A 14,360-nucleotide genomic window follows, 5' to 3' on the forward strand; every position below is an offset into this window, starting at 1 on the left:
CATGTTGCTTAGTGGCCACCCGCAGTTGTAGCCTTTGTTGGCCTGAGAACTGCGACCTGAATGAGAGATCTACCGGCTTCAACCTGTAAGGCGGAAGTGGCTGAAAGCTGCCGAGTGCAGCACCCACAGGCCAGGGGTATTTACACCCTCGGCACACAGAGGCAGCACCCACAGGCCAGGGGTATTTACACCCTCGGCACACAGGTTTTTGAGAACTCTTCACTTGCTCTGTGCTTTCTGTAGTGATCAATAGAATCCAGAGTATTTACTGTTTTCTACAGAACATGACTACTGTAGTGCACAATTAACAAAATGAACTCGGTCCCACAGTACAGGCACTCTGTGGGAATGCACTAGAGCAAACATCGAGGGGAGTGTAAGACGTAGCAATTGAGAAATAATGACCGTCTTAATGGCCCTTGTGTGGTGCATGCACTGCACACTTAGAACTGCTTTCCATACATCTTGGTTAATGACAATCAATAGAGTCAGAGTCGATGATGATTATGCAGAGTTATTGGAGCTGTGGCCCTTCCCAGAATTCCCTGGAGAAGCAGAGATGGATAAATGCAGCCATGAGTTCATCAGTATTTATTAAGGACGTTCTGGAGCGCCTTCATTAAAGATGTAATAAATGCAAAGCTCTCCTCTAGTGGAGTATCAGCAGCTTACCTCAGACTTATTTACTAGAAGAGCACACATGCCTCACAGCAGAAAATAAATAAATTTCAAAGTATTTTAAAAAAGCGGTCCCTAGTGGGTCATGATGGGGCCCCTTATGGGAAGCAGCCCAGAGCCAGAAGCAGCCACACAAAATCCATATGAGGCGAGGCTGAAAGGAAACTGCCAGGAAAGGAGGCTGGAGAGAAGAAAGCTGGAAAACATGCCCAGGTAAGTGTAAGCATGGTGACAAGGACGTAAGGGGACTCCGTTCGTCACCAGTCTGCATTTACAAAGCTCTGCTGTCCCAGCAGCCTCCGAGGAACATGCAGGGATCTCCACTCTGTACACCTTCTCACGAACCCGCAGAGCACTACCACGCCTGAGAAGTCAGTTCCTGAACAGAAAAGACTTTAAAACTCAAGGCAAACACACAGCGCGCCAGAGCACAGCCTCAACCAGAGCTGGTGCACAGCGCAGAGGAAGATCCGGCTACTGAGAAAGGGAGAGAAGAGGCTGGTCGGTAAGCTACCTTCCCTTGGACAACTGTGTTTGAACGTGTAGTGCTATGTGTCTCAGCGTAAATGACCAAGGCCTGAGACAGATGACACCAAGTGGTGATTCAGGCCTTAGGAACTTAGAGTCTAAAGAAGCTCCAGCTCCAAAGAACAAACACTGAGACCCCAGACCCTGTGGACAGATGACAGATGAACCTGCAGCAGGTCTGCAGCGGACAGACAGATAGACCTGCAGCAGGTCTGTGGTGGACAGACAGATAGACCTGCAGCAGGTCTGCGGTGGACAGACAGATAGACCTGTAGCAGGTCTGCGGTGGACAGACAGATAGACCTGCAGCAGGTCTGCGGTGGACAGACAGATAGACCTGCAGCAGGTCTGCGGTGGACAGACAGATAGACCTGCAGCAGGTCTGCGGTGGACAGACAGATAGACCTGCAGCAGGTCTGCGGTGGAGACACAGCCAGCTCACCTGCCAGCCAGAAAGCTGCAGTGTTCCTCAGGCATCCGCTCCAGTGACCTTGCCTCTACGGAATGAGATAGAACAAGGCAGCCAAGCACTTTCAGGTAAAGAAGAGTTAACTTTTGCAGCACTGACTGATACAGTTTTCCCTCCAACCCCATCTGCAAAGGGAAACATGGATACACAGCTGCGGCTTCCCCCAGGAAAGGCAGCAACTGTGCATGGTGACCATGGAAACCAGGGAGAAGCACCTAGGTAGACTGAAACATCCCTTAGCACATAAAGGGCTGAATACTTTGAAACGTCTGGGAGACGCAGTCCTCTGGAATGAGGAGAAAGTGAGCTAACTGACGGGAAGGGGACGCTTCAGATGTGATACCGAGCGAGGGGAGCAAACTGCACACCACCACTCACTCCTGGGCATGGATAAAAGCTCTGGGTGAGCTAACAGCTTAATGGGGGCAGGGCTGGCACGGGGCCTCGGAGGAGCCCAGGCTTGGCTCCTGGACCTCCAGGCTCTCCCTGGGTCGCCCTTCACTAGGTGGCTCTCCTGCAGGACTCACAGCAAACCCAACTTGGCCCACACCTCGAGTCTGGTGCTGGGACCTTTCTGAGCCCATGATGTCATCTGTTTGCAAGTCTGAACTTCCACAGGGCCACTGGGGAGAAGGAGGCCCAAGCCCACAGAACAGGGATGCTGTCACAGCTCTTTGCTCCAGTAATTCTCCTCCAGGAATACATCAAATCTACTGATGGTCTTTCTCTTTGTCCTAGGGACTGGGCCTAACATCTCAGGTTCTCTTGGCTTCTCCTGAGCTACACTTCCAATTCCAATATATAATTTTAAGAACATCTGGAAATTTTAAGAGCTGTCACCTACAAAATTCAAAACTAAAAAGGAGGCAAACGGGACATTTCTGATGCGCTGTCAAGCAGCTCTGCAGATGGAAGGGGAACACAGACGGCAGGCCGGGGCCGCCTGGCCAGCAGAGCAAGGGCCAGAGCACGGAGAACACAGCTGGACACTCGGCCTGGCAGGACAGGAAGGGACTGTATCTCGAGTGACCTTGAATACAATTGTGTCCTAACAAGTGGGAAGTTTTAGCGGGAACAGAGTTGTCTCGAGTGCTAGTCCTGGCGGAAGGAGCCTCGGCTGGCCCTCACATTTCCTGGGATGCTGGTCCCATGGCTGAGCGACCCCTGGAGACTCACTAGGGCAGGAGGAAAGGCCCGAGGGAAGCTTCATTTGGGACTCCGGGACTCGCCCTCTGTGTCTCCTGGGAGCTAGGCTCAAGCAGGTGCTGTGGGGCCAAAGATGCCTCCCACATGACCCCTGCCATCTCACGGAGGGTGCAGTCAACAGATCAACCGCAGGGGGCTCATGAGGAAACGGCTGGTAGACTATGAACCAGAAAGCCACCAGCGGCCTGAGGGCAGCGGCCTGAGGGCAGTATCAAGAAGCAGAGGAGTGTGTGCGGGAGCAAGCTTGAGGGACGGTTTGGGAACTTCAAATCACAAAGTCACACTGCAAAAATCGAGGGCTAGGAAAGAACTTGCAGAGTTTCAGAATCTCGAAGATACAAAATTCCTCTAAGTCCAGTAGATCCACATGAGGGATTCCAGCTAGAGAAATATCAACACAGCAACAGCACAGAACTTTAATGGACACACGTTTTATAAGGAACATGAAGTTCTGCAGCAGCCTCCGCTTTATAATTTTAAAGACTATCTGTGGCGCCAAAACAGAAACAGAACCATGTGCAGACATGCCATGCACATGAAGTGATCTTGATGCTACCACAATCACGTGCCCCACAACTGTGTCCCTGAGAGACTGGGCAGTGACAGCATAGCCTTCTGATCTGTGTATGTGCGTCCTATGATGGCATCCTCCAACCCACTTCTCAGAACAGCTAGGAAACAGGAAACGACGTATTTACTGTCTGCCATTGGGTGAATGAAGGGGGAAACTAGGAACTGGTGGAGTAATGCGAAGTAACAAGGAAAAACTCTGCAAGAAAAAAGTATACCATGCAATATAAGCTTTGATTGTATTATGTGGAAATAAGTAGAAAACCAGCCTGGAAATCAACACGCACGGCCCAGCAAACCACAGGTGGAGACTGCAGGGTCAGGGCACTCAGGGGGACTTCGGGCACTCGAACACCTTTGCCAAACTAACGTGACCTCACTAGCATCTTCAAAGAACAAAGATGACACTGTGACAGGCTTCAGAGGAGACGGAGGGTGGCGTGTGTGCACAGTGCATGTGTCCATCCAGAAGGCTGAGTCTGCCACCGCTCACACCCGAGAGCTCCGGAACAAGATCAGAGCTAAAGTTGCTTCCACGCTTAAAACTGCATAGTTTCAAGTTGTGACGACTAAAAATCAAACACACAAACAAAACAACCCCACACATTTCTCTGCCTTCCCAGGGAAAATAGAGTAATGGGAGTGGAGAGAGGCTATGTCTGAAATGTTGGCACTTATTCCATACAAAATCTTATACAGCACTGCACACCACCCCAGGGTAACAGAGGACTGCACATTACCCCAGGGTAACAGAGGACTGCATATCACCCCAGGGTAACAGAGGACTACACGTCACCCCAGGGTAACAGAGGACTGCACACCACCCTAGGGTAACAGAAGACTGCACACCACCCCAGGGTAACAGAGGACTACACACCACCCCAGGTAACAGAGAACTGCACATCACCTCAGGGTAACAGAGGACTGTACACCACCCCAGGGTAACAGAGGACTACACACCACCCCAGGTAACAGAGGACTGCACACCACCCTAGGGTAACAGAGGACCACAGAGCACCTATTTTAAAAGACATTTACAAATAGTTGAAAAGACCAGTTATGCTGCAAAGGTTAAAGTTCCTTCTATGTAAAATAATATAAACAGGTATCTCGTGAGACAGGACAGCCGTAAGATCACTTTCCCATATACTCCATCACTCACCAGCATTATTAGAAGAGCGGGCACTGAGAGGGAGCCGCTTCTTAGCCAAGAGTACTTAGGAACTCCTGGAGGGAGGCAGGGCTGAAATGCCCAGCAAGAATGGGGACTGGGGTTGTTGGGTGCGGGGGTGCAAGTCTTTTAGTTTCAGCACTCAGGAGGCAGAGGCAGGCACAGATCTCCAAGTTCAAGGCCAGTCTGGTCTACAGAGCGAGTTCCAGAACAGCCAGGGCTACACAGAGAAACGAAACAAAGAATGGGAAGTGGTTTTCTTGTAGGGTGTCGAGAATGCTCTGGAATTAGTGGTAGCAGTTGCAGAGTCTTGCCAATGACTATAATTCACTGGATTTGAGACTGGAAGAGTGAATGTCGTGGTATATTTACTGTATCTCAGATTTCAAACAGATGTGGCCAGGGGACTCAACAGACAGTGCGGCAAACACACGGTGCGCTTGAGTTAGGGGTCAGCCGCAGACCACACAGGAGTCCGCTGTCGGAAGGTGACGATCAAGAACGCCTGCGACAGGGAAGGAGGCAAGGACAGTGGACGGCTTTGGGGACACACCTGCACACGTGGCCCAGCTCAGCCTCAGCTAGCAAGAACTAGACCAGGTCAGTCCATAACCTGCCAGCCCGGGTCTACACAGCCTGAGCCAAAGCAAGACCACTGCACAGAGAGTGCCGAGACGGGGAGAAGCAGCCGGCACTCCAGTCGTGTGGAGCAGATCTCACAGGCCAGGCTCTCCTTCCCTCAAACAAAGAGAAACACCAAGAGTAAGGAAGTCAGCACGAGGGAAAGCCAGGAGAGGCAGTGCTGGCTCTTTAAGAGGCTCCTTGGAGATGCTTAGCTGGAGAAAGCCTAGAGAATACAACATTGATTGGGAATGAGGTAACCACAAACACCACTGTCTCAAATGAAAAGGACTCAAGAGCTGACCCAGAAAACAAGCAGCATAACCGCCAGATCAAATTTTAATGATAAACACAAGACGCGCTGCATACAAGCAAGATCGCAGGGTCTTGGACGGAGGTCTCAACTGCAGCTTCTCTCAGAGAGGAGCCCAGGAGCCTCTCTGACCCGCGGCTCAAGTTTCACACAATCGATGCCCAGAACACCGGTATGGCTGGGCCTTTGGTGGCCTATCTAGTGCTGGGCAGATCCCTGGGGGGCGGGGGGAGCAGCAGTTGCCTTCAGAGCCGCGGTCTCCTTTTTGGGGCTCCATGTTCAGAGAAGCTCCGAACTGGACTTGGGGAAGGAGAGTCGCCGACTTCTCCAGTCTGCCAGGACTCTCAGTCCAGCCTGAGCAGCGTAACCTTCTTATGCACTTAGGCAGAGCTCTGAAGTCAGAATAATGTAACCCCGCCTGGCTGCCACCCGTCCTCAGACATGAGGGGAAGCTCTCTGCCATCGAGAGCTCAGAGAACCACACCTCACAATGAAGCTGCAGGTCTGACTGCAGCCAGCCAGCCAGCCAGCCAGGCAGCCAGGTTACCCACTCGTCTGTAAGAGCTGAGGGGTCTCTCTTAAGGGTGTGAGGTCAGTGAACAGAAGCTAAGAAAAACTGGCCTTCCTGGCCAAATCCTCTTTAAAAGAGAAGGGCCAGCGAGATGGCTCAGTGGATAAGGGGGTCTGCCACCAAACCTGACAACCCGAGTTCAATCCCTGGGACGCACACAGTACCAGGAGAAACCAATCCTGCAAGTTTCTCTGAACTGCACACATATGCTGTGGCACATGTGCACCCCCTACACACACACACACACACACAAACACACACACACACACACACACACACAGAGTAAATAAGTTAAAGTGTAATAAAAAAAGAAACAATTTTTTATGGCAGAGCCTGCCATAAAGTATTTCAATAATCTATTTGGAATTCAAGTGGTGCTTTTAATTTTTTTTTTAACATTTCATATTTGGGAGGTGGCACATGTGCCACAGCATGTATGGAGGTCAGAGAACAACTTGCAGAAATCGGTTCTCTCCTTCCACCAACATAAAAAAGTGTGGGTTCCAGGGTCAAACTCTGGATAGTGAGGTTTGGGGGCAGCACTTGGACCCTCTGAGCCATCTTGCTGGTTTCCACTCTCCTCCAGGCAGGAGCCCTGCGGCGGCTCCCACAAAGCCGACTGACTCAGAAACCCAGGGGCTCCGTTTTTGGCACACAGCCTGAGACGACAAAAATGTATAAAGTCTACATTCTGACACCCTAGCTCAAGAGACACCCTAACCCTAAGATACAGTTGATCTGACAGTACAATCAACAAAGGCATGGCCAGCTCTTGAGGTGACAACCACGAAGAACTCCTCACGGTGGGTTCCGGAAGAGCGGCTCATGTTCAACTTCTCAGTCAGGAGACAGCGAACACTGACTGCAGCGATGAGGTGAAGCTGCACCGTGTGGGGAAGGAAGAGCATGTGGCCACAGCCTTGCTTCACAATGGGGAGCCAGGCGGGGTCTCCACAGACACTGGCACAAACAGGTACAGACCTGCTCCACACAGCCACCCCTGCGGTGCAGCTCCCAGGCCCTAGGACAGAACCCTAAGAGCAGCTGGAACTGGGGTGCTCGGGCAGAGGGTGAAGACACGGACTGAGCTGACGCGAAGGAACACGCTTTGCTTACCCTGCGATGACAACGCCATCATAGGAGCGCACATCACACAGAACGGCATCGGGAACGTGCTCCAGCTCGCTCACAGCGCCTTTGCGATTCTGTGTGAGGAAAAGGGGGACGTGGTTTATACTAGTCTTGGGGTAGCCCCTTGATAACGTGCTCTGCCCTCACCTGTATGTCGTAGCCATCTTCAATGGCTTCAAAGGATAACATGGCAACACCATGCTGGTGAGCCTATACCAGAGGCATTCACGGAGCAGTGAATGTGAGGTGCTGGCCTGTCCCCAGAATGTCACCAGATAGGAAGAAGTATGTGCACACAGGCAAGGACCTGAAGCAGCGCATCGAGTACTTCAGCAGTTCAGCTCCCAGGAGGAAGCACCCAATGGACATGTAAAAGAATTGCTAAAATAAATGAAAAGCTCAGAGGAGACCAGGGAGGGCAGAAAGGACGCCATTCTGCCTACATGTCAGACTTCTCAGGAAAAGGGTCTTTGGAGAAAAGCCTAACCCTGAAATTGGGTTGCTCCTTGGGAACACTAGGTCAGTGTTGAGAGAGGCAGGAGGAGGCAAGTTCCAGCTGTGGCCCTGTGGGACTTCTGTGGGGCTTCCCATGATCTCTGGTGGTCTTTCCATCAGTAAACTGTCAGGTGCTGTTTGCGCTCACTGAGACGCTGGCTGCCCCCCTACTTTAGACCCAAGCATGACCCTGGCTCTCTGTTGGTGAGAAGGGAAAACAGCAAGCAACCAGGGCATTAAAATCCCGTCCTTCCCCGGCAGTCGGGAGGCAAAGGCAGGCGGATCTCTCAGTTCGAGCGAGGCTAGCCTGGTCTATAGATCGAGCTCCAGGACAGCCAGGGCTACATTATAAACCTTGCTCCAAAAACCAAACCAACCAACCAACCCCCTCATCCCTGAGTACCAAGGAGTTGCCAAGCCAACTGCTAGACAGTTAAGTGTCCACAAAGGTGGCACAGCTGATTTTCCTGCAGCATAAAAAACCAGGGAAGAGAGGCTGGGAGCCCGGCCTGGGGCAGCACTGTGACGGGAAGTTCCCCCACGCAGACGACTCTCCATCAGGCTACTCTAGTCACCTCTGCTGGATGCTGGGGGCATCCGGCCAGGTGTGGAGATACTTGCTGCTTCTCTCCACCTGCTCGCTACTCCTTTACTTCCGCTTGCTATATATTAATAATTCCATTCATTCAACATCAGAAGCATAGCTATCATATGTCACTCTCCAGACTGTATAGGTGATTTGCTGTTAAATTCAGAAAACATATCAACTATTTTTAAAGTAAGAATGCAGGGAATCTGAAGATATTAGTATCAGTGTAGGAAGCAGAACACAGTAAGAAAGACAGGTGAGTCCCAAAGTAAGCACAAGCAGTGTTCAAGATTACTCTGTTATGTGAACTGTCAGCTCTGCTGGCCTGGCCAAGGATTAACACTTGATGCGTAAGTACCACACCCAGCGTTAGCCACTGCGATTATTATGCCATTAGGAAAGAGATGATGGCATCCACTTCGTTAAAATCAACAGTCATTAAGTAGCTATGGCACTGAAATTGAGCAAGAGAATTTGTATAATGACCCTCACTTAATCCTCAGGCCCAGTCTACAGCCTAGGGGCAGAAGACCTTCAGGGCTGTCCGATGGAACTGAGCTGAAGGGAGCCTGGACACATCTGGGGGAAGGGACTGAAGAAAAGCAGAGGGCCTGAATGAAAGCTGTACCCCCAGCACTCACTGAGCTCAGTAAAACAGCAGCCCTTCACCCCAAGCTCCCAATCCCACTGGCTATTCTCATTCTAGACAGATCTCAGAATGCCAGGGTGGCAAACACCAGAAGAAAAGCTTCATGGCAACCTCACCCACCTACCAACCCATTTCCAGTTAGCTCTGAAGTGCAGATTCAGGCAGACATGCATTCACAGCACATGCCCTAAGAGCCTCAGAACTCCAGGGTCCTTTCTGGGGTTTCCAGACACTGACCTAGGAGTTACCACACCAACTGCCTGCCCAACCTGTCCTGAAATGGATCTCAGTTAGGTCTGAATCACTGCGCTTGGCTGGAGCCCTGAACACAGTCAGGCTCCACATCAGGTCATCTCTAAGGGCCACCTTCCGCAAAGGCCTGGGAGCAGAGTCACTCTGAGCCACCCAGATGAGAATGGAGGCTTGCAGAGGTTGACACACCTGCCACAGCGCCCTTTGCACATGCTGATGGAGGTTCTTTTCAAAACTGCACTTCGATTTCTACCCCAACATTCGGTGAGTCATCCATCACTTAAACTTCACCCAAGTGCTCCTCTCGGCTCACAGTTCTGGGAGGTGACCGAGGATGCCAGAGGGTCTCACATGCTGCTGCCCATCTAACCAGATCACTCGATGGACAAGTGCATACTGAGCGCATCTGACGGTTTCCACTTACCAGAGAAAATGAGTGAACAGACACTGGGTGACATCACCTCTTCCTCGTGATGCTCTTTACTTCTACCATCCCTGGCCCAGACGAGGACACCCTGCCCTCCTCCCCTCGCCCCCACCCCACACCCCAAAGCAGCAGCATAAGCAGAGCTATTGTTTTCCCTTGACTCTGACATCTCCAAACGCAACGCCAGGGACAAGCTTGCTCTCTGGTTCCCGCCTCTCTGGACAGAAACGCAGGAAAGCCCAACTCTAAGCTTTCCTTCCCTCAGGTGGACTGTGGATGCTGCGTCCAGCCCCTGCTTCATCTGAGCAGCTTTCTTCCACAGGTCATTCTGTCTGTCCATCAGAAGACCTGATCAGGTGGGCAGGCTCCAAACAAGCCTACTCCATTACCTTTGGTGGATGCAGACATCATGGGGCCGGTGAGATCCTACTGAGTTAGTAGTGTCTTCTCAGGCTAAGAAGACTGGCTTGGCCAATTCTCCAGTGATGACTAGTTCTTCACCAGGAGCAATTTGCTATTCAGGGGATACCTGGCAATGCCTGGAGATACCTTGTGTGCCACAACAGGGGCAGAGTGCTATTGGCATCTAGTGGGGACCCTGGGGTGCTGCTTGGCATCCTGCAAAGAGCTGGCTCAACATCACCAGTGCTAAAGCTGGCATCCCATAGAATAAGCACTGTTCTCTGATGTTACAGAACCAATGCACTGGTCATTAATCTGGTTATGAGGGGCCTAGAGACAGACATGCACAGAAGCCATATGCCACCACCAATCATGGCAAGGCCTTCTTGCCTCAAAGTCTACTGGATTGACCTTTAAGTGAGAGAAGGGCCCAGCTCTACCCCATCTCCAATGGGTGAATCCCAGCTGCCTAGGTGGGAAAGCAGCTTGGCCATGCACCACCTTGCGGCGCCTCACACAGCCCTGGAACACGCTTCCTGACAGCTTGCTCTCCCTGAAATGCTTCTCTGCAAATGCTTAGCTGTGATCTAATATTTCTGTAGAGACTTGAAGTGATAAATGCCAGGGCGGCAAGCCAAGGGTTACGTGAGGGAAGAGCAGACAGCACTCAGCACTCCGCCACCTCTCCAGCAGCAGCAGCAGCTCCTCCGCAGGGGCCTCCAAGCGCCTGCCTCTCGCCTGTGCCCGTGTGCACGGTGCTGCTGCATGTCAGCCCTCCGGAGGCCGGGAAAGAGGAAGGGGGAGGGAGCTGACAGAGCGAGACTCCGGTGACCCTAACCAGCCAGGCAAGGCAGGACCAGAGAGCCCACCTCAGACTCCTTCCTGCACAGCAGGAGGAAGCTCTGGGCCCAAGGCTGCAGGGGCAAGTGTAAGGAAGATGCTGAACTCAGCAGTGTGTGTGTGTGGGGGGGGGGGGGCTGCTCAACATACCCCGCTCCCTCCCCAACTGCAGGCCTGTGTGCGTCCCGTGTCCCTGTAAGCCGTCTGCAGCAGGGGACCACTGGCCACTGCCTACCTTCCAGTTGGTTCTGAGCATGTGCTCCTTGGCGCGGCACTCCTGTAAGATGAGCTTCCAGCAGGTGTAATCGGAGATGCTGCTCTGGGTAAGGTGGCCCTCCTGCTGGCACAGCCGGTACCACAGCACCTCGTCTTCAGAAATCACCTTCCATGTCTTGCTCACCTAGGACAGCACCGGTGACGCAAATGTCAAGAACTGCAATTAGAGAGGCCTTCCCATCCAAAATCAATCAACACCTATAGTATAGCCCCAGGCGTATGGCAGCATACAACGTCTCATTAACAAAACACTCGGAGGTGGAAAAACTACAAGCAAATGTTTCCAGTTCTATCTTTCCAGATTTCAAAACTGTTATACCACCATGTAACGTCACATTTTAGATGGCATGGTAAGTTATCATCTAACAAATGAAAGAGGAAAAAAATGTACTGATACACAAAATGCTAAAAGAACAAACTTGAACACAGGAAAAGACCACACCAGCACACAGAGCTTTCCAGGAGAGAGGCTGCAGACAGATTAATGACTGTCTTACAAATCGGGAGTCTGATGGTCTGTGAAGTAGAAGGCTTTAATCAACTCAATTTCTGGTGGCATAAAATTCAAACTTTTGTTGCATGGAGAACGCGTATATGTACAGATTAAAACATAGTGATAGCATTAATACAACACTCGAGCTGTTGCCTGGGACCGTGACATATGATGGAGAAGCGACTCCTACATCTGGCACAAATCTCCAGTCCCCACAGCATCGGGGGATGGTTTTAACTCTCAGTATGTTCATCTCCAGCCCTCGTTAGGGTGCAGCAAGCTTACTTCCTCACAGGACAATGCACAAGGCATGGACTCTCATATTCAAATGAGAGACTGACCCCACAGATCAACAAAACCAACCTACAGCGTGCCCCGAGATGCAGGATGGAGGCCATGTTTGCTGCCGTCCAGAGACTGGAGCTTACTCCTGGTAAACAGAGAGGGGTCAGCTGCTTACAAGAACCTACACTTGCTACCACTTCTTGGGACCACGTGAGGAAGAGGGAAGAGAACATGACTAAGGGATGGGGGTATGAAGATGTCTCACAGTCTGCTCCTCCACGGTGGCAATTAGAACAGGACAAAAAAAAAGGCGGGGCTGGGACTCTAGCTCAGGGGTGGAGCTTAGCCAGCGTGTGGGAGGCTCCAGGTCTGACTAGGGCAAGGGGGAGGCAGGGAATAGCTGAGGAGACGGGTGGTGGGCCCGGGGGTTTACTGCAGTGTAAGACCCGAGTTTGGATGCTCAGAGCCCAGGTAAAGCTGGATGCGGCAGCCTGTCTCCTATGGACCGGTGGGCGGTAAAGACAGACAGGAGAGCCCCTGAAATCCAAGGGCTAGCTAGTACACAGGCACAGTGGTGAACAAGAGACCCAGTGAGACGGCACAAGCCTGACAACCTGAGTTCGATCCCCAGAGCCCACAGAAAGGTGAGAACTGACTCCACGAAGTTGTCCTCTGACCTCCATACACACATGCACATCATACACACATGTGCACACGCCACACACACACACACACAGTAATTAAGTTTTGTAAAAAGAGAACGCCCCTATCTCCAGGTGGAAGTTGAGGACTGCCACCTTGGGTTTTCCTCTGACCTCCGTGTGGAAACTGTGGCTTGCACGCACCCACACTTAAGCACCAACAGGTTTTTTACTGACTTCCTCAGGACCATGGGAAGTAATAAAAAGCTTGAACCTTCGAAGGACCAAGTACCCAAAGAAAGAAAGATAGAAATGAGTAAAAATGAAAAAAGGATGAAGGCAGGGTGTGGTGGTGCATGCCTTTAATCCCAGCACTCATGAGAGGCAGGCAGTTACATGTGAGTTCAAAGCTAGCCTGGTCTACACAGTGAGTTCCAGGCTAGCAAGAACTAGAGACCCTGTCTTTAAAAACTAACAGGGAAGAAAGGCTGGACGCCCCTGACTGGGGCTCTCCTTCCTGAGCGGGCCCTCGTTGGGTCTTCTGCGCTGTTTGACCCTCTGCTGGGGTCTCCTTTCCTGTTTGCCCGTGTGTTTTCTTTCCAACGGGCATCTAGGGTGGGGGCTGTGGCCCTGGCAGAGCCTGAGCCTAACCGGCAAGCGCTCTAAAACTGCCTGGTCAGTTGAGATCATCCACTCTAAAGAGCAAAGCCTCAGAGTTGGGGATTTAGCTCAGTGGTAGAGCGCTTGCCTAGCAAGCACAAGGCCCTGGGTTCGGGCCTCAGCTAAAAAAAAAAAAAACCACAAAGCCTCACAACCTGTGGAGCCGACAACCCTGTGCACAAAAGTCTGCACAGCAAAGGCTGGAGCAGAGATCTGAGGGTGCTCAACTGTCTCAGTAAGGACTGTGAGGCACTAGCCCACAGCGTGTGCCTCCTCTCCCTTCGGCCCCTGAAAACCAACAGCCTCACGTTCATAACGGCCACCCCAGCAGCAGTATTGGGGGTGGGGGCATGGGACAGGACGGGCAGGCTTTGAGCTTACCAAACCTAATTCCTGAAGAGCCGGCAGCGGCTGACCTGCCTGGCAGATTGCTGGAGAGCACTACCGAGGCTTTATCTGATCGGCCTGACCTGCCTCAACTGCAGGGCGGCTGTTCCAAACACGGAGCGTGAAAGGAGCTCAACACTGCTGGCCGCGCACACGGCTCACACCCGGACTCCAGCGCTCAGGAGGCTAAGGCACAAGGACTGCTGTGAGCTCAAGGCTAGCCTGGGCTAGCGAGCTGCGGGCCTGCCGGAAGCACACAGCAGGCACTATCTTGAAGGAGGAGGGGTTGCCTCAGCACTGCAGCACTTGAGAAGGCTCTGCTGTTGGGACTGACAGATGCTGACCAGACAGCGGAAGAGGAAAACTGGGAAGGAGTGCCCACGAGATCTCTGAAAACCCAGCAATTTCTGGGAGTCCAGCATGCCACACACAGGGCTTGTGCTGGGCACTTGGGGTGGGGGTGGGAGCATCAAGGCAGGGCTGAAGCAGAGCTGTGACCTGCTGGGATGGGAAGGTGTGTCCCAGCACACAACGGGCCCTCAGCAGAGGCCGGGGGACCACTGCATCTCCTGAGTCACGAGCTAACCCAGTGGGGACTTGAGGGGCCACACAACCCCTAGACAAGTTAGCCCGCCCCTTCCACAGAGGCAGGAGCAGCTGTTTCAAATGCCAGCGGCCGGTTAGGCTCAGGCTCTGCCAGGGCCAC

General features: G+C 52.2%; 1 protein-coding gene across 1 annotated transcript in view; it reads right to left on the reverse strand.

The window, feature by feature from the left end:
- Positions 1 to 14,360, reverse strand: part of Fbxw8 (F-box and WD repeat domain containing 8) — a 98,593-nt gene that overhangs the window by 63,484 nt on the left and 20,749 nt on the right. The window contains exons 3-4 of the mRNA XM_028878807.2: positions 11,148 to 11,312; positions 7,244 to 7,332 (exon numbers count right to left, since the gene is read on the reverse strand). Of these exons, the coding sequence (XP_028734640.1) occupies positions 7,244 to 7,332; positions 11,148 to 11,312 (254 nt within the window). The remainder of the gene's footprint in view (positions 1 to 7,243; positions 7,333 to 11,147; positions 11,313 to 14,360) is intronic.

The sequence above is a fragment of the Peromyscus leucopus genome, chromosome 23 (assembly GCF_004664715.2).
Source record: "Peromyscus leucopus breed LL Stock chromosome 23, UCI_PerLeu_2.1, whole genome shotgun sequence".
NCBI lineage: Eukaryota > Metazoa > Chordata > Mammalia > Rodentia > Cricetidae > Peromyscus > Peromyscus leucopus.